The sequence below is a fragment of the Ochotona curzoniae genome, unplaced genomic scaffold, assembly GCF_017591425.1.
Source record: "Ochotona curzoniae isolate NIBS_2020 unplaced genomic scaffold, NIBS_Ocur_1.0 contig_2692, whole genome shotgun sequence".
NCBI lineage: Eukaryota > Metazoa > Chordata > Mammalia > Lagomorpha > Ochotonidae > Ochotona > Ochotona curzoniae.
This window is the reverse complement of record NW_024465556.1, coordinates 10,015,231-10,041,143: the sequence shown is the minus strand read 5'-3', so window position 1 is coordinate 10,041,143 and position 25,913 is coordinate 10,015,231. Positions and strand designations below refer to the sequence as shown.

General features: G+C 39.6%; 1 protein-coding gene across 3 annotated transcripts in view; it reads right to left on the bottom strand.

Annotated features, from left to right (window-relative positions):
- The window catches only part of ARID5B (AT-rich interaction domain 5B), a 172,316-nt gene that overhangs the window by 66,658 nt on the left and 79,745 nt on the right, over positions 1 to 25,913 (bottom strand). For 2 of the 3 annotated variants that reach the window (XM_040975819.1, XM_040975821.1), the window contains exon 4: positions 20,605 to 20,835. In XM_040975819.1, coding sequence (XP_040831753.1) covers positions 20,605 to 20,835 — 231 coding nt within the window. Of the gene's footprint in view, positions 1 to 20,604; positions 20,857 to 25,913 lie in introns of all 3 variants that reach the window. The other variant, XM_040975820.1, reaches the window with a different exon arrangement.

Genomic DNA, 25,913 nt, shown 5'->3' with positions numbered 1-25,913 from the left:
CTTATCCAATTGTGAAAAAGGTAGAAGGAGAAGGTGCTCTCCAGGGAGGGGATTTGCACTTCATATTTTAAAACTATCGAGATGGAGGCTGGAAGAGTGAAACTGCTTTAGCGGAAAGGGCAGGTGCTCCAAGCAGTGTCCTCTGCATCTCTGAGTGTTACGTTTCTGGGGATTTTAAGAGGTCTCTCTTCTTCATCCAGCACTCAAAATATTGAACAGGAAAGCAGACATTATCAGCTCTGTGTCGTTGAGACCTTGACCTCAACTACTCCTGCTATTATTTCAACACTACTACACCAGCGACACAGTAAAAAGCTTTTGCCATGGGCCCGGCAGCGTGGCCTAGCGGCTTAAGTCCTCGCCCTGAACGCGCCGGGATCCCATATGGGCACCAGTTCTAATCCCGGCAGCTCTACTTCCCATCCAGCTCCCTGCTTGTGCCCTGGGAAAGCAGTTGAGGGCAGCTCAAAGCCTTGGTACCCTGCACCCATGTGAGAGATCTGGAGGAAGATCCTGGCTCCTGGCTTCGGATCGGCACAGCATTAGCCATTGCGGTCACTTGGGGAGTGAATCCTCAGATGGAAGATCTTCCTCTCTGTCTCTCCTCCTCTCTGTATATCCGCCTTTATAATAAAAATAAATAAAATCTTAAAAAATTAAAAAGAAAAAAGCTTTTGCCATGATTAATCTTGGCCTATCCTTAGGGCCACCATAGGAAGCAGGTGTTACCATTTTTGAGTAGGCAAGGAGAAAACTGAGGGAAGTCGACTCTAACAGCATCAAACATGACAGAAGCAACAAGAAAGGGGATTGAGCACTAGGAAAACATGGTGAGAAACACCTACACAATTATCTAAAGGTGAGTGGACAACAGTGGTGATGAAGTGAGGACTTCATTTCTAAGGGCCAGCAGAAGGGTGCAGGTTATGTTTCCCACCACTAGAACATAAGGACAACCCATGTGGTAGCCGATTCTAGACTCTCCCATTAACCCACTTTGTGTCCCAACAATACTTTCTACATCTGTAATCAATGCCAACACCATTTCCTTCTGGCTACTCAGGAGTCTTTGAAAGAACAAACAAGGTCAGGTTGAACAGCTAAATGCTGCTGTGATCATTTAAAAAGGAGTTGGGACATTGGTATGAAAAATTACCTATCAGATCCTCATAATCTCCAATCAAAGGCCTCACCTCAGTGGATTTGTACTCTCGTGTTCTGCAGACCATCCATCCACAATTCCATCAATCAATCCCAGGAGCCTCTAAGGATCAACCACACTGACTGCCCCGCCTTAGAGGGTCAATAACCTCTCCAGTCTCACCAGGATCAAAGCTACTGACAACTCCAATGTGCCAAACAGTGTGACAGCCTTCTAGACTATCTTCTGAGTTAAAGACCCTCCGGACAGCTGGTCTAATCATCCTGGACATCAGCGTTGCTTTCTTTTAATTCAGTCTTCATCAAACAACTAACTCATCGTTTTTCCATTGAAACATTTTAAATAAATCAGCGCAAATAAATTTGTTTAGCCTCTCAAACAGGCTGCATTCTCCAATGTGTTTAGGTGATAATTCAGCTCTAAACAGCTGCAATTCATTGAACATTTTTGCTTTGACTAGAGCATTTAAAAGTACCACGGCTAGGGCAGGTACTGTGGCACAGTGGTTCAGATGGTGCTTGCGACACTAGCATCTCTTGTTGCAGTTACAGGGTTCAAGTTACTCACTTGACTTCCAAGTTAGCATCCTGCCACCAAGCAGGGGATGGCTTAAGCACTTGGATCCCTGTGACACTCCCTCCTTGGAGTTTGGGGTTCCTGGCTTTATCCTGGCCTGGCCCTGAGTGTTTGGGTGTTTGTGGAGAGAGCCATGAGATGGAACGTCTCTGCCTCTGTTTTCCTCACTTTGTATGTAACTCTACCTTTGCGATAATAAATACAATCTTTTTTTTTTTAAAGAAATCACTACTAATTTTGTAAGCAAGGCATCCCTTCACTTGATTAATAGTCCATGTTACTACTTGTTATTCTATTCAGGATTACAGTTCCTTGTTCTTTTTCTTTCATGATATGATCCAGACTTTGCTGCCTCTGACTTGCAAATTTGCTCTTAATCCCTAGTGTCTTCCACTTTCCAAGTCAACCTTAAAATGAGCAACCTTTTAAGCAATGCTGTATTCTTCTGATATTACAAAAGGACATCAAAATGTGGCAATGACTTGCCCATAGGTGTACAAATACAGGATTTGGCCAAGTTGATGTGAGAACACTGAAAAAGGACTCCGAGCCATGCACACGCACACAGATGGTGCTCAAAGGAGAACAGTACTTCTGGGGGGGCTAGTCAGTTCTTTGTTATGAATAATGGCTGACGCAGGCAATATGGAGACCAGATCCTTAACTTAAATTGAAGGAGAAAGCCTGTGGAAAGTCTGAGTTGATGAACATTCTAGAAATTTTATTTACATGGCAACTTTCAAACATTCAACTATCTTTTAACAAGGCATGTCCGAAGAGATGTGTTACTTTAATAAAAAGATAAGAGTTATCTGCAGCAAGGCTTGTGAAACAGTCTTTGCTAAATGACTGATCACCCACATCCAGTGGTTCTGCTAGTGAAGGGGCGGGAGCTTGTCTCAGTGTGTGAAACATCCAGGCAGGGAGAGAGAGACAAACACAGCTGCCTGTCTCCTTGACTTGCGGCCAGTACTTCCTTGATCAAGGGCTCTTTAAGAAAACAAATGGAAGTTGGTGACATAAGCTCCATGGGTTCCACTGCCTAATCAATTGAACACCAGTTACACCAGCTACACTTGATTCAGTTACAGATCTCTTGACAGTTCACACTGAAGTGTTATTTTAGATCATTTGTGTTTATGGTTTCTGTGTAATTCAGATTTTGAAATCATTTCCTTGAAAGTATACTCCTAGTCCTTATCTGTCACTTCAGTTTTTTCTCTCTCTCTTTTTTTAAGATCGTATTTATTATAATTTGAAAGGCGATTTACGCAGAGAGAGAGAGAATCAGAGACAGAGAGATTTTTCATCTGCTGATTTACTCCCGAAATGACTGCTATAGCCAGTGCTGATTCTACAGGAAGCTAGGACCCAAGAGTTTCTTCTGGGTCCCCTACACGGGTACAGGCGGCCAAATACATCAGCTATTCTCTACCGCTTTCCTAATAAGCAAGGAGCTGGATCAGAAGTAGGACAGCTGGAACATGAACCAGTGTGCATATGGGATACTAGCTCTGCAGGCATAGTGTTACAGCACTACAACAGCCCCTGCTACTTCAGTTCTTTCCTAAGACTCAGACAATAGGTATCCAAGGAAGGAACATTAATTTCAACAATTCCTTTAATAATTGACCTCAACTCATGTTTGGTCCAGAGCCCAAATCACAAATGATAAATTATGGAAGCTGTAAGGAATAAGGAAAGGGTTAAAAAAAAAAATCTCATGGCCTAGTGTATGAAAATAAGCAAAACTTGCCTCTAAAAAGAACCTCATCTTAGCCTCAGCTTCAGGATTTCCAGCAAGCAGTGTCCGGAGGCACTTAGAGCTCATCTAGTCCCCTGCACGGGACTCTATCAGCAAACTTAATTGTGTAAACTCAGCTCCTGCCACAAAGAACATATTGTATTTTACAAAAAAGAAGATTAGAGGATACGGGAGGGTGGAGCCTAGGGGTTGGGATTAGTCGTGGAGCTTAACACTACTACTACCAACAGGTTTACACAATAATAAAAAATGAAAAGAATAACAGATTGAATCTTATTTCTGCTTTTTCCAAAAGGAGAACATTTATAAATGGTGAATACTTTTCCTTCTCTGCTCTCACTCTGTATGCTGTCGTCTCCGAACGACTGCCACTGTGTTGCTGGTGCCAGTGTCCACAGTCTCTGTTATAAAATATATGGACTAATTGCTGAACAAAACCAAGGAGCTATTAACACTGCCCTGGTGTGGCCCTTCTGCTTGCACTCTATTCCATCTATGCAATTGAGTTTTGTATTGCCTCAACTCCTGCTTTGCAATGCTGTAATAAATTCACTCCTTTATTTAGACATAAACATCATTTCACACCCTAGAAGGAGCCAAATGGACATTTCTAGTTCATGTATTCGGTCCAGGGCAAAGATCGTTAACCATAAGCTGGTTTCTTTAATTTCAGAAACCCATTCCTGTGACAGAGTAATATTTATAGAAAATGTAATTTGGGTTTTCAATTATGCCAACTTTCTCTTTCATATTCAAATGCTACATATATCCCAGAATATGTTTACAGAATTTTCCCAGATTTCTAAATAAATACACCAAAGAAATTCTGAACCATACACATTTTAAAGATGCCTTTGCACATACCAAGTTATTCCCAGATGTTTTACATTCTGAATTTCTCAATAAATGAATAACATGTTAGGAAAGCAAACATGAGCTGACAGTATTTAGTCTAAGTGTTTTAAGTGGCATAACATGTGCAGCTAAAAACAATTTGCAAACGCTATATTTCACTATCAGCAGTTATTAAAGAAATTAAAGACAGGGGGTTTGAAGGATTCAGCATTAAGCACTCCATAAACATGGGCCACAGGATGATTTGTTTTGGTCACAACCACACTGTAGCAACAACGCTGTCTTCTAACATATATGCATATGTACATACACACATATGCATATGTGTGTACGTATATATATTCATGTGACAAGCTCATGATCCCAGTTCCCTGCCACAAGTGCTCATTAACAAGCATGGCAGTCCCACAGTCGGTTCTGGGAGCTGTGAACCGGTTCCAGAGTGAGGGAGCGTTACAGCAAATGGCAGCTTGGCCTTTTTGCTTCTCTCGTTTTCTTTCTTTCTTTCTTTTTTTTAACACTTGAAAAAAATGCAGAAAACTCTCAATAACTGCTCCTTTCACACCTTTTATCTCCTGTATAAATCCATAATATTCACTCATTAAATTTCAAACTTTGTTGGGTTCTTATGTAATGCTTAATTCTCTTCTTTGGTGTTGGCTTGTGAAATGTCTTTAATTAAAAAAGCTAAAAACTCTCTAAATCTAGATGGCAGACTCATTTCCAGGGTTTTCAGGCATGTTGTCTAATTTTAAAACTCTGACAGGATACATGTGAATTTATGCAAGTTTTATAAAAGTCACAATTTCCTCCTTGAATTCAAACTCAAGAAAATGCCCCTGAGCTCTTCTTGAAGCTGTTTGTTTTACTGGTGGGTTTATTTTGTCCTTGGTGCTGGAGGTGATTATTCCCAAGAATGTCCTGTCAGAATCCCATCCACAATCAAGGAGTTAGATTTCCTGATTATCAGCACTTAACTCTTCTGCTCACTGCTATACAGACTCTGAAACCCAGATAGGGCAAGGGAGGGGAAAATAATATCATGCAAATTATTTTGCTTGACAGTAATTAAGAAATTATAGGCTAAGAAAATCAGTGATTGTTCACATGAGTCATTAATGTGTTTTCATTCTTTGTAAAACTTTCTGGCACGCCCTTCCTTTCTTGCTTTAAATAAGCAAGGCCTGGAAAATATGCATAGTATTTGGAACCCAGGGGAGTGACATATTAATTCAAAGTTTGCTTGGAAGCATGGTTTTGTGGCAACACAATGTGTTACCATCTTTTTTATTTCTACCTCTCTCACCTAAGACACCCCTTCCAGAAAGCTGGAGAGAGTATGTCTGTTGGAATGTATGAGACAGGGTCTTAGTCAACAGCAGAGGATCCACTGCTTGGGAAAGCTATCAGAAAAACCACAAAATGGGGAAATCAAAAACAGCTCAGCCATGGGCAATTAACCAGGCCCTGCTAATTCTGTGTTCCCCAGAAGCAAATCTTCTCTCTGAATTAAACCACTGCCAAAGTTTGTTTTGGAAAAGTTTTAAATGCACAAGAAAGAGTCTAAAAGAGAGGCTGAGAGGTTGAGCCAGCCAGGCACCCCAATTCTGGGGACACCTTCAAATGAACTCAGGTTAGCTTACAAATCACCAATCCCGAAAACAGCACCAACTACAATTACAGTTGTTTTCATTGAAAGCCTCAAGTGCTGACATGTCCTGGGTGACATGTGATACATTATAACACTCTTCAACCAGTTCTGACATCAGATCTCCGGCAGCCTAATAATCACAAATGATTGTTGTAGTTAAGAACTAGCCAGGAGCAAAATAGATTCATGTAAAAGTAGGCTTGAACCATAAATACCTCAACAATATTTTATGTCACTTTGTAAAAGTTAAAGGAGTTCTATAATAATTAACAACAAAAACGCCATGTTCTTGACTATTGTACAGTGGTTGTGAAAGATTATTTCATAGTCCCGGGGCTGCCAGTGTCGTAAATTATGCAGGCACCAAGAGGTATTAAGGAGAAATAATAGCAATTTAAATGAAGGCTGACGCAATTCATGATAAACAGTTATTGGAAAATATTACAGTGTTGTCTTTTTTTGAGTAGGTTTAATCAGAAGAATGTGACCATATTCTAACGTAAACCACTGCTCTTTTCCATTGTGCTAGCCCTTGGAATGGTGGCACTCACCCTGGCTGTGAGGTTCTGACTTACAAAAATTGCTGAATCCAGGGCTCCAACACCTCCAGGGAACTCACCGATGTCAATGTGGTATTCTGATTGATGAAGAAACTTCCCAAAAAAGCTCCAAAGCTCTAGGCTGCATGGTGGTCCACAAGAGGAACTGAGATTAGAGACTCTGTAGTTAGGATGCTTTAAAAAATACACATCAACAAGTTGGCTAAGGAATGCCAACATTGAAGAGTTGCTGTATTGTCATGTCTAATAGCACCAGAGGATGTGGTATAAATCAAGCGGCTATCCTGATGAGAAAAACAAACCTTTGCCACAGATTGTTCTGGATGAACCATAAATATGGCAACACATCAAGAAGCCAATAAGATGAGGAAGATCAAACCTGCCAACTTTCATTAACGGACAATATCACTAGGTCAGGATCATAAGACATGATCACAAGATAGGGTGGCCAAGCAGATGTTTCTATTGGAAAACACTACACAAATTGTTACCTTCTGTAAGAGCTCATTGGAGGCAAGTTCAAAAAAAAAGAAAAGCAGCTTGGTAACACATCTTAGGCCATGTGGAGACTGGGCAATATTTGCCTCTCTGGCATTTGCCCCATCTTTGGGAGCAGAAAGAGACTAATGATATTGGCATTATCACTGCAAGCCTTCTGACGTGGAGCTCATGTACATGTCTGTAAACCAACTATAAATATTTGTGCCAACACAGGAGAACAAGGTTGAAAGAAAACAGAAAATTCAAGAGCTTATTTTTCCTACTGGTTTCTAGTTCATTCATGTTCCATTCTTTCCAAGGGCCATTAAGAGCAGCAGAAATGATTTCATTTTTTTCTTCCTCCCTTTTGCTCTGCCAACCTTCGGGTGGAGGTGCTAATGAGCTGGAATAAACTCAAGTGAGGGGAGAGGTGGCCTGCGCAGCAAGTCAGGGACTTGGCTGATCTATATGGTGGGGGCTCTGTCCCTGATAATCAAAAATTAATTGCCACCCTCCAAAGATCACTTAAAGTATCCATTATATAGCAAAACAGACTATTTTTGACGCTGGATCTTTTCTTCCAACCAAATCTATTTAAATCAGCCCGGGGTCAAATATCTGGCCACTCCTTAAAAAATATTCTTTCAAAATAAGATAAATGGTTTTCTCTGGCATTTATACTAATAAAAACTTATTTTATCTCCTCTTACCACACAAACCTTGACTTTCCTTAAATAGCCCATTGCGAACATTATCAGTGAATTTTGCTCAGTGTACAAATATTTTATGCATTACAATGAGTAGCAGAATGCAAAACTTGCAAATATTTATTTTTAGACATATGGGAAAAAAAGCAATTAGAGCTAAAAATGTGAGGAATGAAGAGCTTACTTAGAAGCAATTACATTGGACATGCAAACTATTCTGCTATCAAATTTTTATTCAGATGCTGTGGAGTGTATTAAGAAATATCACACACACACAAATATTATTTCACAACTGGAAGTATCTAATCACTATAAACAACATCTGGGGGTCATTAATAACTTACTTCACAGCTGAATGAACCAAACATTATGTGGCCTGACTCAGAATTCCTAAATTTCTATTTTTGAAGGAAAAAAAAAAAAAACAAGAGAGAACAAAACAAAGTATCATGCCATGACTTAGTTTTGCAAATATGGACGTTCTCTGGGCAGTGTCTGTGAGTCTACAGACGTGTGTATGCATAATGGGCAGTTTGTACACACACATGATGCACATACTGTTTATGCATTAATCACCACTTCTCGCTCTGTTTTTGTTTTGAGGAAGTTTGAAATTCTAATATTTGAGTTCATTCTCTCAGCTCAGGGGCTTGTGTATCATTAGCATATTTTTCAGACTGGTAAGAATCTGACCATAAGCAACATCTGAGAAGCTTCCCAGTATGCATTTCATACATAGCCTTGTAACACAGATCAAGAACAGGCCCACTGTTCAAATAATCCAGCCCCATGATAAAAGAACTAACAATTTTACTGCTACACAACCCACTGTACTGAAACACCCTAAATATTTATACTAGCATGAGTTGAAAATAGTATCAGCAGACAAGGCCAAAATAGCCCTTCAGCTCATTATTAGCCACAGTCTTTGGGAAGACAGATGCCAATGAGTCAGTTCTTTATTAATTCAATGGGTTCCATTACATGGTTTGTTTATTATAGGTTCAAGCAGAGTCAACAGACTGGTGGACTTACACATAGGGTAAATTTGTCTTTAGGGCGATCCATATTTATAGGAGTCTTCTTTTTAAAGCACCTCCAAAACATCATTCTGAAAAGTATTAAATTTTGACTATAGGATGCACATTTCAATGTCTCTAAAACTGGTGGTCTCCCACTTGGTATGGCATCGAACAGCTAGAGTTGGCAATGCTTGTTATTATATCAGCGAGGCAACACTTATAAAAACCATGTGCCTTATCAAGGATGAACTATAGTATCTAGTTGGCCCATGTCAGGGGTCACAACATTCTTCTCCAAAGAATCAGAGTAAATATTTTCAGCTTGCTTTGGGCCTTTCTCAAACCTGTCGTAGTAGCACAAAGCCACGAGAGTACATGAGAGCGGTAGCATTCCATCAAAGCTCTGTACAGGCAACGGGCTGGGTGTGACCCACGTGTTGGAGCTTACTCATGTAAATCCAATTGTGAGGAGTACCCTGAGCGCCGAGAAGGGACCCTGTGATACACAGGAACGGCTCCTCAGCATTGACGCTGAGTCTGCTGAAGGCAAAAGCTTTGCCAGCCTGAGTCTTCCCAGGGCACTTACTTTCCTGCAGCAGGTGCTCACCAGATGTATGGGAAGGCTGAGGTAGATGATCACGTTTTAACTCATACCGTTTGGGGGTGGAAATGCAAAAACCACACAAAGCAAATTCAAAGAATGTACCCAGCTTCTCCCGAAAAAAAATTTGACTTTATATATTTGACAAAAATCCTAGAAGTTTTGAGCACAAGTCAGATTCTTGCAATCATTAAATGAATTGGTACAGTTACCAGGCTAATTGAAAGAATAGCACAGCATAGTGCAACCCAGACGATCAACCCACTGCAGAGCAGGGTTTGACTTCTGACTCGACCACTTACCTAGCTGTGTGGGAGGACTTCTCTAAGTCCCTATAAGCTTCAGTTTTCTCACCTGCGAATCAAGGATGGCACCTATCTTGCCCAATTGTGAGAATCCAAAGAGATAGTGTATGTAGTAATTGCTCAATAAATATTAGATAAAGTTGACTTCATCAAGCGATTAATTATGTTAAATACACATGATTCATTAAGTAGATAACACTTAGCGATACAGCCATATTTAGACACTTGGCACATGAGAAGTTCTCAATAAACAATATCATCTGCTATCTTTACTGTTGTATTTTAACTGATCAGAATTCTAAGGAAATGAGCTGTTCTAATTAAAGAATATAAAGGTCATGAAGACTTATTAGTGATAACTTTTTTGTTTTACTTACACAATGCAAGCTTGAAACAATATAAAGGGATTTTAAATATGACCCAGTCCAAGGATTCTTTAAGATTTCACAGTCTATGTATCTGAAAAATATCTACTGAGTGTTCTTCATTTGCTTAATATGTTAATTTTCGCTAGCAACATTATTCAAAGCTATAATTATTTATCATGTTTTTATGCATATGTTTATTAAGAGAAAAATTATAGCTTTTATCAGATTCTCAAAAGGATCTAAGATCCAATAAAATGTCAAAAATCTGGTACTACATCCCACTTCACACACAGGAGTACTTGAAGAAGTCTTGGAAATTGTAATTTAAAGTTATCATTATGTGGCAGCCACAGTGATGCAGGAGGTCAAAGGATTGTTGAAAATGCCCACACCCTGTACCACAGTCCCTTGAACTGAGTCCTCTCTTCTGCTTCTGATCTGGTTCCCTTGAAATGCACCTGGGTGGTTCCAGATGATGGCTCAAGTGCTTGGACCCTGACAATCAAGCATCAGACCCAGAAAGTTCCTAGTTCCTGATTCCATGCCCAGTCCATCTGGGGAGTGATTTGGCAGCTTGATTTCTCTTTCTCCCCTTCTCCGTGTCTCTGCCTTTGAATGATAGATCTCTCTCCTCCTCTCTGCTTCTCTGTCTTTCCCTCTTCTTGCCACTTTGGCTTTCAAATAAATAAGTAAATGATACTTTCAAAAAAGATAAGCTTAAGGGTAGCCAGCCACTGTGGCACAGGGGGGATGCCAACACTTGAGTACCTGCATCTCATATAGGAGCTTAAATCTTGGTTACTCTGCTTCCAACTCAGCTTCCTGTTAAGGCACCTGGGAAGTAGCCGATGACTCTAGCACCTGGCATTGATGCGGCAACATCACATTGAGTTCCTGGCTCCTGAGTTCAGCCTACATCAGGTCAGCTGTTACAATCATCTGTTGGGGAGCCAACCAGCAATTGTGAGATTTCTCTCTTTCAAACAAATAAATGTATTTTTAAAAACATACCATGCAAAAAAATGTAGCATTAATGCATCTAAATGCTCTCCAAAAAAGTTCACAGAAATTCATATAATGAAAAAAATATGCATGTAACAAAATTCATTCATCTTTTTAAACTTTCTATAAACAGTTTGAAGCAAATTCTTATGAGACACAGAAACTGAGTTGCCGAAGTTCCCTGTGTTTTGGAAGGGTCACAATCAGAATATGCTTTTCCTGATCCCCGGACCAGTGTTCCTTTCTAGAACAAGGTGGTGTTTCTTAATATGTTGATAGTGCATAGCATAAAGTGTATCCCTCTAACATCTGAACTTTTATCCTGGGAAAAGCCTCTTTCCTCAGCCAAATTGTCCAAGGAACAATCCCCTTCTGACTCATGTCAGAACCAGCTGGGAGTCATAGTTCCTCCATGAGTCCAAGAAGTAACAAGAACAAGCAATTAAGGAAGGAGGAATTGATGGTAACAGCCATGTTGTCAACTTCCAGTCTCCATCCCAATTGCAACCAACTGTAGGCCTTCCTACAATGCACAGTCCCAAACTTCAGTGCACATAACATGTAATTAAAATATTGGTAATGAGTGTAAATAGTGCATACATGAAGGAAAATAGTTCAGAAGTTCCTCAAAAAGTTGAAACTACCAGCAGAACAATGGAAACTTAATTACTATGTATATACCAAAGGAAATGAAATTAATATATCAGAGAGATCTGCCCTTCCATGTTCATTGCTGTATATTCACAACAGCCAATAAATGGAAGCATGGAAGTACCTATTAACATATGATAAATAAAGAAAATGTGACATATAAGTGAGGAAAATCTTCAAAAATGTTTATGTGAATTATGTTATGAAAAAAACTATGCATGGATTTAAATATTTTATACCAAATAAATGTCTTGTAATTCCATTTTTGATGAACTCTTGAAGTACACACCCACACAATGCAGTACTACTCAGTTTTAAAAATTAAGACAATCCTGTCATTTTTAAGAACAAGGCTTAATCTGTAGATACCATGTTAAGTGAAATAATCCAGCTGCAGAAAGACGATTCTCCTTCACATGGAGTCTTAAAAGGTTGAGCTTACAGATGTAGAAGAGTAGAATGATGCTGACCGAGGGTGGGAGTCAGGGACGAAGTATGGAGAAAAGTTGGTCAAAGGACATAGCATTTCAATTAGACAGGAGTCAGTTCAAGAAACTTCCTGTACTATACGATGACTATATCCAACAGTGCATCGCATTCTTGGAATTAAAAGTTTCCACTAGAAACAGATATTAAAAGTTTCCACTACAAGCAAACTAGCATTTCAGGTAACACATTTGTTGATTTCATGTGATTAAGCCATACCCATTTATACCCATTTCAAAGCAATATGCTGTATACAACAAGCAATTTTTGTCAGTTTACAAATATAGATAATAAGACAGTATCTACTTATATTCAAGAGGTCTGAAGCAGACCATTAAATTTTAATTTCTGTAGTCTGATGTAAATGTGTAAAACTTTGCCTGAACTCAATTTCTTGCTTAAGCTCGGGATTCACTTTCCCCTGTAGTGCTTTACAGATGTGTAGGAACTCTTGGTCTCCATTTGTCAGGTTAGTTCTCAGTGTCCTTGAACATACTTACAGAAGCTTCAACAGATACCTAAGTCTACAGCAGGCTCGGATTATTTGGTGTCTGTTACTGCTTAGAAGGAGTAGTAATTTTATAGGTAAGATATACCTGGAATCTGTCCTAACAAAATCCTCAAATGCTTTGATGATGTTTAAACATGTTCATTACAGTGTTAATTATACACTGTATGTAATATAGCAGCAAAATAAGAACATGGAGGAAATTATACAAAGTTCCAATTGAAAACTCGGAGAAGTTCACTTCACACAATACTAAGCAAGCTTTATAAATGATGTCCAAAATATTTATAATAAAATGGGGGAATTTTAAAATGTTTTAATATATAAACATTAGATACGTAAAATATCAATAAATGTATAAAAATGCTCTGGAAAAAGACTGGGAAGAAACAGGTAACACTGTCTTGACTCTTGATGGTCTTTAAGGAGGCAGTCTCGCAGGGGACAAGCCTACTGGCTGTGATGCAACCCGGCCTGACCATTTACTATCTCTGTGACTTCTGGATTGTTTAACCTTTATTTATTAGTTGTTGTGTCCTTTCCATGAAGTCATGGTTAGCAAGAGTTTCCTTATAGGTCTATTGTAAGGAGTAAGCGAGATAATATATGCAAAGAATTTAGCATACATTAAATACAACGGGCTGATGCTTATAACATCATTATTTCACCCAACAGGAAAAATGGAAGGGGAAAGTTCAACACAGATCTTAAAAGCTCTCTTTAAATCACACTATGAAAGTAGAGAACTTTTCCCTGTCATCAAGGTTCTCTAGCACACCAGAAACCTTAGGGAAATGGGCTCCTTTTATTGTCCAAAGAACTAGATTCCAAGTAATGTTTTCGTCCCTGGGCATACAGTTGTGAATAAGACAAAAATCCATTGCATATATTACCAAGAGTTTACATGACAGTATCTATGGGAAGCAGAAAGACGATAAATATGTAAGGAAATAAGCACAGGAGTTAATTTTGGATAACCCTGAGTTTCAGACAGACAGTAACTCTCTGGATCATGGGTAGAGCTGGACTTGTGGAAAACAGACATTAAGAGCAATTATTTTCTGGAGAGAAGACATCTGCATCAAGACTTGACTGATGGGAAGGAGCCAGGTCGTCAATATCATGAAACAAACTGCATGCGCAAGGACCAGGAAACAACTGTTCACAGAACGAAGGGTCTTTAAATGAGACCTCGTTTTCCCCAGCTAACCGAACAGGTATGAGACAGCTTGTGACTGGTTTTTGATGAACCGCTGAGGACTCTAAGTGTTTAGGGTTCCGTTGAGTTCTCTAAGAGAAACAGCAAGAATCAAGTAACAGCGAGTATTTGCATAGCACTGTTCATGCACCATAGGTACTTTAACTCATTCACTCACGCAATCTTCACAACAAGCGTAAAAAGTCTATCCTGTGTGCTATGACCCATGCTTATCACACATCCTGTCATTTCTCTTTTTAAAAATACCATAACGTAAGTTCTTTAGAGGTGTGAGATTCTGTCTTGTTCATCAGTTCCTATGAAGGAAGAAGGACAGCACCTGGCACATTGATACGTAACAGACACTGGTTAAATGAGTGGATGAAGATCCAATGTATGTTAGGCGCTAAGCTAACAGTCTCATACATACTGTCAAGAACTTGGATCAATCTAGATACAATGAAAGGATTAGAGAGAAACCTTTTTTATCAAAAAATTTTAAATCATACCAGCATAAGATTATTCTGAACCTAAACCCAAGACCCTTACCCCTACCAAGTGTTTTTGTCTGTGATTTTTTTTAAGAGTCTGGCTCTTTCCTATAGTGTAAATCTGAGTGTGTGTGCGTGCAAATTTAATTGATTAAAATATCTGTTTCTTCCTAGAGTGGAATACATTCACCTTGCTAATGTAACAAGATATAACTTTTTTTTTTTTACCTTTCTACATGAAATGCAAAGTGAAATATTAGGTAGTACAGATATAAATCTTTTCTTCTGGGGTAAATGAGAATTATATCCACATATCCAAATAGTTTTTAATAATCCATTGAGTCCACTCAGCCACTAAAAAAGTCTAGAATTATTTGGAAAATTTGTTTCAAGTTCCAAAAATAGAAAAGAAATCCAGCAATCCATTCCATCCCACATATCATGACTCTGTAAATTAATTTACAGTAGCAATATAGAAATTCTTTTCATTGATTCCTAACACAGAAGGTATCTTGGATACAAGGACTCTGCCCAAGGAGATTTGCTGTCTAGCCCTTCTTATCTTACTGTTCCGGAAGCTGAGCACATGTGCTAATCATTATTTGTACTGAGGAGCACATCCGATCCACTGCTGCCAGCAGATTTATTTGGGTTTGGTTCACTATATTGTAGGACGACCTTAATACTCTCTTTGTCTCTACTTAGGCAACACATGCAATAAGGAGATGTATCAAGAGTGACTGGATTAGACCATTCTCCAATCTCTAGAAAACTTCCCAAAGCAGTCCTCCCAGTGAGAACTTGGAAAGTGAAGGTCTTCTACATAAACAATACACAAGAAACATCACTCGTTTCCCAGTTGCTTTCAATTAAAGAAAAATATCTGCCTTGTTATCATCTGGGAGATCGGTGGGCACTGCAGGCAGGCAGTGAAAGCCTGAATGTGGACAGGGGCCAGGAACAAAGCCATTTGATCATCGAAATCCACTGTGACCATGAAACCTACTTTGGCAAGGAAAAAAATGTTTACTCACTTAGAAATTCCCATGATCCTTAACAAAACAACTGCCTTTCCTTTCATTTCCAGCAAAACATGTGATGTTCAGAGGGGGAGAGAGAGTCCAGCTCATTCTTTGTGCTTCAGAAAAAGTTTATACATCCTGAGTTTTCTTTCAGAAAATTCAAGGTTTTGTTCCTTCGTCTGTCCTGCTTCCCTCTTCTCAGTTTTCTCCTTTTGCTTATAATGTCATTATTTCACCCAACAGGAAAAATGGAAGGGGAAAGTTCAACACAGATTTAAAAAGCTCTCTTTAAATCACACTATGAAAGTAGAGAACTTTTCCTTTTCATTAAGGCTCTCTAGCACACCAGGAACCTTATGGAAATAGGCTCCCTTTATTGTCCAAAGAACAGGATTCAGTTGTTCAAAATAAATAAATACAAGTCATCCAAGACCTAAAACTGAAACAGCAAAAGACCTTATGTGAACATCACAGTGCATTTATGCAAATTAAGATGATCAAGACATCACTAAGTAATTTACTCTTACAGGGCACTGTTGTATATACCTTCTATGATTCACCAAAACTTTATCTCATGGTGCATGACAGCACGACAGCACTGACATTGCCAATTTCTTCTTCCCAAAGATCAGAGCTTATGGTATCTACACACAGACCCAATACTAATGCTACTCTCTCTTTCCCTTCTAGATGAATGACCACTGTCTCCCTTTTAGCCTTAATCCCATTTCTGGGTCAAGAAACACATGCATGTCCTCATTGCCAAAACCTTTAGCAGTATGACTTGCACTTTTTATGTCAAAGCAAAACAAAAACAAAATAATCCAACCATACTTCAGTTCCTTTAGTGGCACTCACCTTTAACAACTAACTTCATTTCATTTACGTGTATTGTACCTCCTCATACTCACATTTGAATGGAGCTAGTACCTTACAGTTACCCATTTATTGGCCACACTATGCATACTTCTGTTTGCATTTAGCTGTCAACACTTCACATATGTGAAATCAATCTGTGTGATACTAATGTAAACACTGCACATTACAAAGTGGTGGACCAGAAACAGGGCAGTGTTTGCCTATGTGTGCTTTCCCTGCAGTAAAGACAACAATACAATATAGATGACAATACGTGCTTTATGAAGAGAACTCATATAAAAAGAGACAGAAGCAGAGTATGGGTTTTTAAAAAATAAATAAATACATAAACACCCTATGTTGGGAGATTCTAGAAGATCAGAGGGAACAGGAATTGGGCACAAGGCATAGATTTTCATGAGGAAAAGTTGGCATTCATGTCACTTTCACTGTTATTACAATTTCTTTTCCTAATTGTGATGTATAATACAATGAGTTTTCATGATGCTTTAATGGTAGGAAATCTGTTGTTTAAGCTTAAAAACAGTTGAATCTCTTGTAAGAAAGAGGCACGCTGCCTCTAAAAGCAGTGTAGCTGACAAGATGGAAGGGTGTGGATAGGATGTTGAAGATGAGGCTTTTCAATCACCTACCATTAATATGATTCAATTTATGCTTATGTCATAGGTTTAGACATGGCACAGTGCTGTAAGCAAAGAAGGGGCTTGAATATACAGTGAAGAAAGCAGATGGTATGCTATCAAAACCCTTCAAGCCTAAAATAACCTTTCCAAGTAAGCAGGATAGTTAATTAAAACCAGGACATATTTACACTATTCTGAATATCGCAATGTAAATAAAAATCAAAATGACGTTACGGTAATGTTGGACTAAATGATGAAATTTCATCTATTCTATTTTTCTTTAATAGTTTCTCATCAAACTTTTCATTAAAAAGCTTCATAAAATTCCTTGGAGAATTTATTTACAGGGACTCCTTGAAGATGTAAAAGCCTTACTTTTATTGTTTAATTAAGCTTGTTATTCAGTGGACAACATTAAAACAGCAGGGAGAGGGAAAGTATCTGTGCAGTTGGGCAAGGATGCCCACAGAGCAAATTCTATTTTCAGAGAGGAAATCTGGGTAATGCAGGTAAGACTCGAAGCCAGTGCGAGTGTCTCTACCCAGAAAAGTCAGCCAACTAATTCCAGTTCCAGAGCCACTGTCTGGATTCTTCCGGGGCTTCATCCTCCACTTCCTAATCATGTCCCACTGGAATAAAAGGCATCAGGCCACTCATGAAACCAACCCAAAACAGTGACCAAGGACAGGAAACCTAAGAGAGGCCAGAAGTTTTCTGTTCAAGGGCACCATTAATATGGAGAATGGGTCAGTACATAGGTGTTAAACCATCTAGTCTTTTCCAACAACTTTCTGATAACAGAATTTCTTAAAACCACATCAGGTCCTGCCTTTGCCACTAGTCTGTTTTCCCCACCCTCTCGCCCTGACTGCCATCTCCAGCCACCTCTGCTCACTGCTAAATTCCTATAGGACTCATTTTCTATAGTGCTCACCAAGTATTTAATCATTGGCTTTCTTGTAGCATTGGTTAACTCTACAGTATTGTGAATCCTGTCTTCGCCTTTTAAATTTGAAGTCCTCAAAAACATGCAAGAACCATGCCTTATTTATTTTTTGAGAACTCCCTTCATTTCCAGTCCATAACGCCATTTAATAGAAGAGAGCAAAATGTATATTGCTTAATAAAATACACATTATTCAATCATAGGAAATCAGGCAGTGTCATTTTGCAAAGGGTTTTGAAGGCATTTTGTGGTAATGCATGAATTCTGTGTCAAAGCAATAGCTGCTAAGCACTATTTCCTCTTTGCCATCATCTCCCTCATTCATCCACCTGGTGATATGACTAATAAAATTTGATTTTTACAGCCTAGGCATACTGTTACTGAAATTACGTTTGACCAATTACTGAAGTCAACGAACATGGGTTACAGAACATATACCGGGTAGGAAACTCGTCTTCAGGCCTCCTGGCACTCTCAGTAATCGGACAGAAGTGTTTCAGTCATCTGGCAGTGTTTAATATTAGGAACATTTGTTTAATGCTAGTCACTAATAAAAAATCTATGTTCTTCTACCAACTGTTAGCTGGTTGGAGAAACCCAACCCCACATTTTAACAAACACTTTAACCCGTGTCTAGCTCAAGTTGTACAACCAGTTGGAGGTTTAAAAGGCTGTTCTCTGGAAATTTGAATGTGTGACTGAAAGCAGGAGGTGGTGGAGGTGTGTTGGGAAGGTGTTCACATGAGCTCAAAATGAGCTTTTTGCTTTGCTGAATGACACAAAATAATTGGAGAAGTGCAAGATTTTTGAAGTATACACTCAACTAAAAAATCTAAAATTCTAATGATTTAACTAGCCATCTAGAAGCTCTTTAAAAGTACCTTTATTCCAAAAGAAAGCTTCCACTTTAAGAGGCTGTGGAAGAAAAACAGTATTCAAATTAGCTAGACCAGAAGAAAGTTCAGGAAAACATTCAAAAGTCAGATGCTTGTGTTTGTGAGAACATTTAAAACTAATTTAGTAACTCTTAACAACCATTGTGATTACTGTTAAATTGGAACTTCTTTCTATTAGCAATTCTAGAAGCAACAGCTTTGAAACTCAGCCACTAATAATTCTTAAATTGCCCAAAAAGGTTAAACATTTTTTTTTCAATATATTACATTGTGAAACTAATTTTGAATACTCTTAAGTGAGGGAGAGCAGTCTTTCAGTTTTATTCTATGTCAGGATTTTAGAGACCTCGCTAGCGCCAAGCACCACACAGGGCTTGAGAGTGAGAGAGGGGAAGGAAAACTCACAGTCTGAGAAAGGGGAAGACTTGCAAATGCTGATCCGAAAAGCGAGAATGTTCTAAAATTGTGTTGGAAACATTTTGCTATATGAATAAGAATGCGATCTGAATATTACAAATATAACAATAACTATTTCTTCGCAGAAAGAAAACAAGTCACACGTGAACACCACCACCTTCTCAGAGACAGTTATATCATAGACCAGAGTTTTGAGAAATATCTGACAAAAACAGGTTACAAAGGAAAAAGTCATGGTTTTAGATTTCCACCCCTCCCCTCCAGGATACTTAGGTATTTTGATTCCACTTCCTTTTTCTTCTGGCTGTCTCCTTGGGCCATCATCCACCTACCCCTCACTTCTGTCTGTCCTCTGCTCACAAGAGCCATTTGGAAAATCCCTCCCCAGAAGCAAGCTTCAGCAACAACCGGGACCTCTAAAACCATGCTGAGTGATGAGCAGCGTAACCTGGACTTCAGTCATCTGCATATTAGGGACCCCTGGAGACACATTCACCAGCAAGATCAGAAAATACTCCACAACCCAATGGGACGTCAGTGCTCCATCTAGACCAGGGCACCGATGTCTTTTCCACTCACGGTCCCATGATGCATTCAGCAGGGCTTTAAAAGGCCAGTGGTTACTTCAAATTGGCAATTCCCACAGAAGGGAAAGGGTATGCTGGGGGTGAGGTGGGGTCCTTGTGTCTGTGAAAATGGAAATCCCAAAGGACATGTGTAGTTTGGAGAGCCCTGACATGACCTAATCTCAACAAATTTACCAGAACGTCAAAAGGTGATAGCACGGCTCTCTTGGCCTGCCTCCTGCTTCTTATCCCTCATTGCATACGTGAGGGCTGTAACTTCTTTTTCCCGTTTTCTTCTGTCTATAGATGTAGCAAGGCATAGCTGCAGATAAACATGTGTATACACAGGGCTGTCTGCTAGGCACTCTGTGTGTGTGTTTGCATGTGTGAGTGTATGCACATGCATGAATACATACACACAGAAAAAATTATCTACCAGAGAGTAGTGAAGTAGCTACAGTTGATGTACATTTACATAAGCTTATAACAATGAGAAGAGGTTCTCTGTTAGATTGTTTCCACTTTCAGAATTGACATTTGGATAGCCAAAGTCTCTTAAGAAGAACTAACATCAAAGATTTCAACCAATTTCAAAGATTTCAACCAATGTCAAGGTCAACCATCCAACTTCCAATGCTATGTTGAACAACACATTCCACATAACAATCTTTAACCTATGGTAAACACAGGCTGCCAAGAAGGCTACGATGCCCTTGTACTGCAATAATTTGGGAAATGGGAGGGTGGGGTAGCACACGAGGCCTGTGAAAACCAGCTCTGTTCCCCATCACTGCTCTTCACAAGAATTGAAAACAACCAGCTCTATATACATGTGCAAGTTTCAGGTAGGAAAAAAAAAAGACTCACCAAACTCATCACATATACTCTCATTTTCTATAAGAGTTGGGTGGTCAAAAGTGTCCCGGCAGTACAGAATTTGAGGGTTCCTGCTGACCACTGCAATGCCTCCCAGGGCCAATGCGAACTGGTCCGTCAGGATGGAGGATGGCTTATCCTGGATGCGCTTCAGCATGGAGCGGTACCGGCAGTACTGAGGGTAGCTGAGGACAATCACGTTCGTTTCTTCGTCGTCATCTCCTAGAAAAAAGAGAAGACAATCTATTACCCTCTTCCCTCCAACACACACCTTTCATGGCCATGGCATGATTTTATCATCAACTCTGTTTCCACTATGGATGTGGCATTCAACAACACCGCTCCTGGTATGTTTGTTGTTTCACAACCTAGTGCATGGAAACATCTTCCTAGCCCCATCACACACACACACACACACACACACACACACACACACACACACACACACACACACAGTAACCTATTTGTGCAGAAAAGAAAAAGTGTGATGGCCTTCAAGGCATATTAAGTAATATTTGAGTCACCAATGACCAGCAAATTGGAAAAACATTTTGAAAGAATTTGACATATTTTTAAGCATTAAAATCATCACCAGAGGAAAAAGTAGAATGTTTTTGAGGCTCTTGACACTTATTTGCACAGTTTGGTATTGCTCTTACATTGGATCCCATAATCTTTTCAGTGCTCGAGGGCTATGAAAAGGTCATCAAGCCCCAGAGAGACATTCATAGGCCTAAATAGCATCATCATCTGCTCTGGGGGTCATTAGTGCTCTGCAGAAAATATGTCCTGCCCTCTTAATGGGCTGGAGGAAAGTTCTTGTCTCCTACTGTCTTGGAGTCCTGTGCCTATGTGGCTGGTTTGTGCCAAAGAGATATGACAGAAGTAGTGGCTGTTGTAAGAGCCAGTGTGCCACCCATCCCTGCTTCCTGGCCTCTGATGGAGCCATCTGCAGTGATGCTGATAGTGGCTCTTCTGCCATTTTGGATGTTAGAGGTAACGTGGAATGGGGCAGAGCCTTAAGCTAATCCAATAGAAATAAATACCTCAATCAAAAGTAAACTACCGATGTTTTAAGTGACCATGATTTGGGGTCACTGGAATTGCAGCAGATGTATCCCACTTGACTGAAACATCCACCTTCTCCATCCTCCTAACACCCATACCATCTTTCTCTTAATGATCCTCAAATCCATCTGATAACTTCCGAGCATTCCCCAAGCAGCCTTCACAAGACAGTGCATCAGAACCAACACAACTCAAGAGAATATTTCAGCAATTTTAGTGAAATTTCTGGCTACCATGATCTTAAGGCTTCTTTACACTTCACTATATTATGTTTTGTTCTTCTATAAAAACCATACTCTTCAGGGACCTATCTTTTCACTTGAAACTTCGGAGGGAAGGAACACTCCCTTTGGTATCCAGCTACCTGCACGATCTCAGACTGAATTTAAGCTTCCTGACCCAATTGGTCACCACTCTCCATGACACACCATCAGGACAGTTGTAAGCAATTCCCAGGCCTGTCATTCGCTTCTTCAAAGTGAAAGCAGTCGATATTCTGTGCCTTTACCATGCTGCAGGGAATTTCACAAGACAGTTGTTAAGGATACCTACGTTATCATAGCCATCTGCTAAGCTGTGGGAGATGCATGAGTAAGAACACAGCATAATGATGGAATACACCCCGTACCCAAGCAAGGTGTGCATATGACCTTTACAGACAAGAGGCTGATACCCAGATGTATTTGTAATTATGTTCGCTTAGTTCCTCAGGCTGGAGACTTCTTCACAAATGAAGATGTTCAGTTGTTCATAAGATGACATCTTGTAATGGCTTGGTTTTCTTAGACTCCTGTCTGACTTGAGGATAGTCACTTCATGAGTTAACACTTAATTAAAAGGAAACACAGGGCAAGCATTTGGTATAGCAGTTAAGTTACCACTGGGGACAACATTCCAACTTGGAGCCTGCATCCAAGTCTCAGCTCTGCTTCTAGATCCAATTTCTTCCTTTTATGCACTCAAGGAGGAAGTGGTACCTCAAATGCTATGTCTCTACTATCCACATGAGAGACCTGGTTTGAGTTTAAGGATCTTGACTTGGTTATGACCATACTTAGTTGTGTGGACATATAAAAAGGAAATATATTTAAACTCAAGCCAAGTCTCCATATGAAAGAACAGTTTTTTTTAGCTGCTAATATAGGTCCAAAACATGCCAATTTGAGACTTTTTTAAAAAAAACATGCCAAGGCATTAACTTCACACTTCAAGTTCAAATCTTTGGTTTTAGAGATCTATTATACTGAAACACCAAATGTCATCAGAACGCCCAAGTATGCAGGTGCTCGTTCAGGAAGTAGCTACACTGTGCCAACAGGCTTATTATTCTCTACCTGAATGAGAGACAGACCCAAGGAGCTTACGCCTTTTGGCACATGGACAGCACCCTGCACATGGGCAGCACCCTCATAGTCCCACTTGGCTCCAGGTTTCTGTTGGTTGCACTACCGACTTTCAATGATGGAAGCCACTGCATCAGTTTCTCCAAATTTTTTTTGAAACAACATAGAGAAGGTTGTGCTTTTCATTCTGAAGGAGGGCATAAGAATAGCTGCTTCAGAATTAACTTCATGGAAGCAGATGTCACTTGGACCCTGGGGACCAGTTCACTTCCTCCTCCCCCTCTCCAGTTTCCTTCGGGCCTTTTTTTTTTTTTTCCCATGATGATGTCCTCTGTAACGTCTTAATTCTCTGGTCTGAATTTAGTAAACTTCCTGGCAATCAGAAATGATTTCTTTATTCTTCATCTCATTTTGGCCAGAAACATTAATCCATCTTTCCTTATGCGATTCTTTTATTTTTAAGATATATTTATTCTTATGAAAAGTCAGATACACAGAGAGAAAGAGAGGGGGAGAGAGAGGCAGATCTCCCATCCATTGATTTACTCCACTAGTGGTCACAATGGCTGGAGCTGCACAGATCCGAAACCAGGAGCCAGGAGCTCTTCCGGGTCTCCCATGCAGGTGCAGGGTCCCAAGGCTTTGGGCCATCCTTGGCTGCTTTCCCACAGTGCAAGCAGGAAGCTGGATGAGATTAGAACTAGCGCCCATATGGGATCCTAGTGCATGCAAGGTGAGGATTTTAACTGCTAGGCTACCACACCAGGCCCTCCTTCATGCAATTCTTAAAACACATTCTGAGCCCTGAGTCCATCTTTTGCTTCTGGGACCTAAACAGATTGTCCCCTCTACTCCCAGTTCATGGCAGTGAGTCACAAGACCACCCACTGAATCTGGAGACAATGTCTCTGAAGGTGGTCCTGGGATTGCCCACATGGGATTCACCCCTGGTGTTATCAACAACCATGGACTGTTGCGGCATAGCTCGTTAAGCTGCTGCCTCTGAGATAGACTCCTCATATGGGTGACAGCAGCTCTATCGATTGTTCTGCTTCCAGTCTAGCTCCCGACTACAATGTCTTGGAAAGCAGCCACTTGGGCCCTTGCACATATGTGGGAGATCTGGGAGTCGTTGTTGGTTCCTAACTTCAGCCTGGTCCATGTCTAGACATTGAGGGCACTGGAGATGGGGAAGCAAGGTGGCCCAGCAGCTGGAAGACCTCTCTCTTTCTCTCTGTAAACTCTGCCTTTCAAATGAATAAATGAATCTTTAAAAATGAAATCAAAAGCAAAAAACCACAGACCCAGGAATTCCATTTTCATAATCATCCCAACTAGCCTTGGCACATTCAGCTTTGAAACAAGCCAGCTTTCTGTGTAAATTTATAGTCATTCATTTGGGGTTGTGAAATACTCGTGTAATATATCTTAGACATAGTTGTCAGTATTTTTCCTCTTCAATAGATATAATAATTACATTCATAGAGAAGAGTGTAATAATTCAATACATGTATACCATGTGCAAAGGTCAAGTCAAGGAAGTTAATATTCCCATCTCCATATATACATATCATTTTTTATATTTGTAATCGTCAAATTCCTCTCTTCTATTTCTTCATGAAATAGATAATAGATTGATGTTCAGTTCTATAGCACAAGAGAATTTATTACTACTATCCAACTACATATATAGCTGGCCACATATATTTATATATGTAGTATAAAATAAATATACAGTATATATTATACACTACATGTATGCAGTGTATATGTATATTACTATATACTATATATATTATATAGTATACTGTACTACATATATACTATGTGTACATGTTTATATATATCTTCTAAACTAGTATTTAGAATAGAACAAACCTGAAACTGTCCAAACTCATTTTTCTGTTATTTTTCAGAATTGCTGCAATATCACAGGGCATAGTAAATGAAAAAGAAAAGAGAAAAAAGCCCTGTAGATAAAAAATATGAGGAACTCAGGGACTTTCTATTCAGAAAGTAAATAATCATGTTATTCTGGTACTGATAATTGGACGTTAGAATTTATAAGCATCTTTGATAGACTGTGTGTCCCTCATTCATCACAATAACCCTATTAGTAACATCATCACTTATTACAGTTTCCAGCTTGGAGTTGGACAGACTGAAATTCAGACATCCAGTGACGAGGCAAGATCTCAAAGAACTGGAACTGAGTAACTGCGCCGAAGTGGAGGTGAGACTATTACACAACGTTTGAATTTCAAATTTGACTAACTTTTCATTCTGACAAAATGCCTCACATAATAGTAATATTGAACTCCTTTACAATAGTAAGAGATGAAGATGATGTTCTTACTTCAAGTGACAAATGAGGATTCTGCTTCCTGGAACCATGTAGACTTTGGTTAAGTGAGATTATTATTTTGGATTACTGCAATTCCCATTGTAATGACTTCCCACTATGATAGGCCTTTCGTGTATATCAATTTTCTGCCCATATAATGGGAAATAGCACCAACCCAGTTTTGCAAGCATACAATGTCTGCCCTTCATTAACTGCTTTCCAATCGAAGAGGCTAGAGGCACTACTGGGATCTGATGTGGCATGGCAATGTTAAGTGATGCTATAGCAAAATTATGATAAGTTTCTTGACTTTAAACATTTCAATTTGGACCAGAATTTTGGTATTGTTTGAACAGAGGCAATTTTTCAACCTTATAATTGGACATCCCAGAGGAGTTGCCTTTCATATTTACAGAGTGAAAGGGAGCCCATGAGGCCTTTGGGGCTCCTAAGAAAGTTAGCAAAGCAGCTGAGCTGGGGGTGAAGAGAAAGATGTTGAGGAAAGCAGCCACCTGAACGAGCCAAGTCAGCAGGGCCAAACTCTC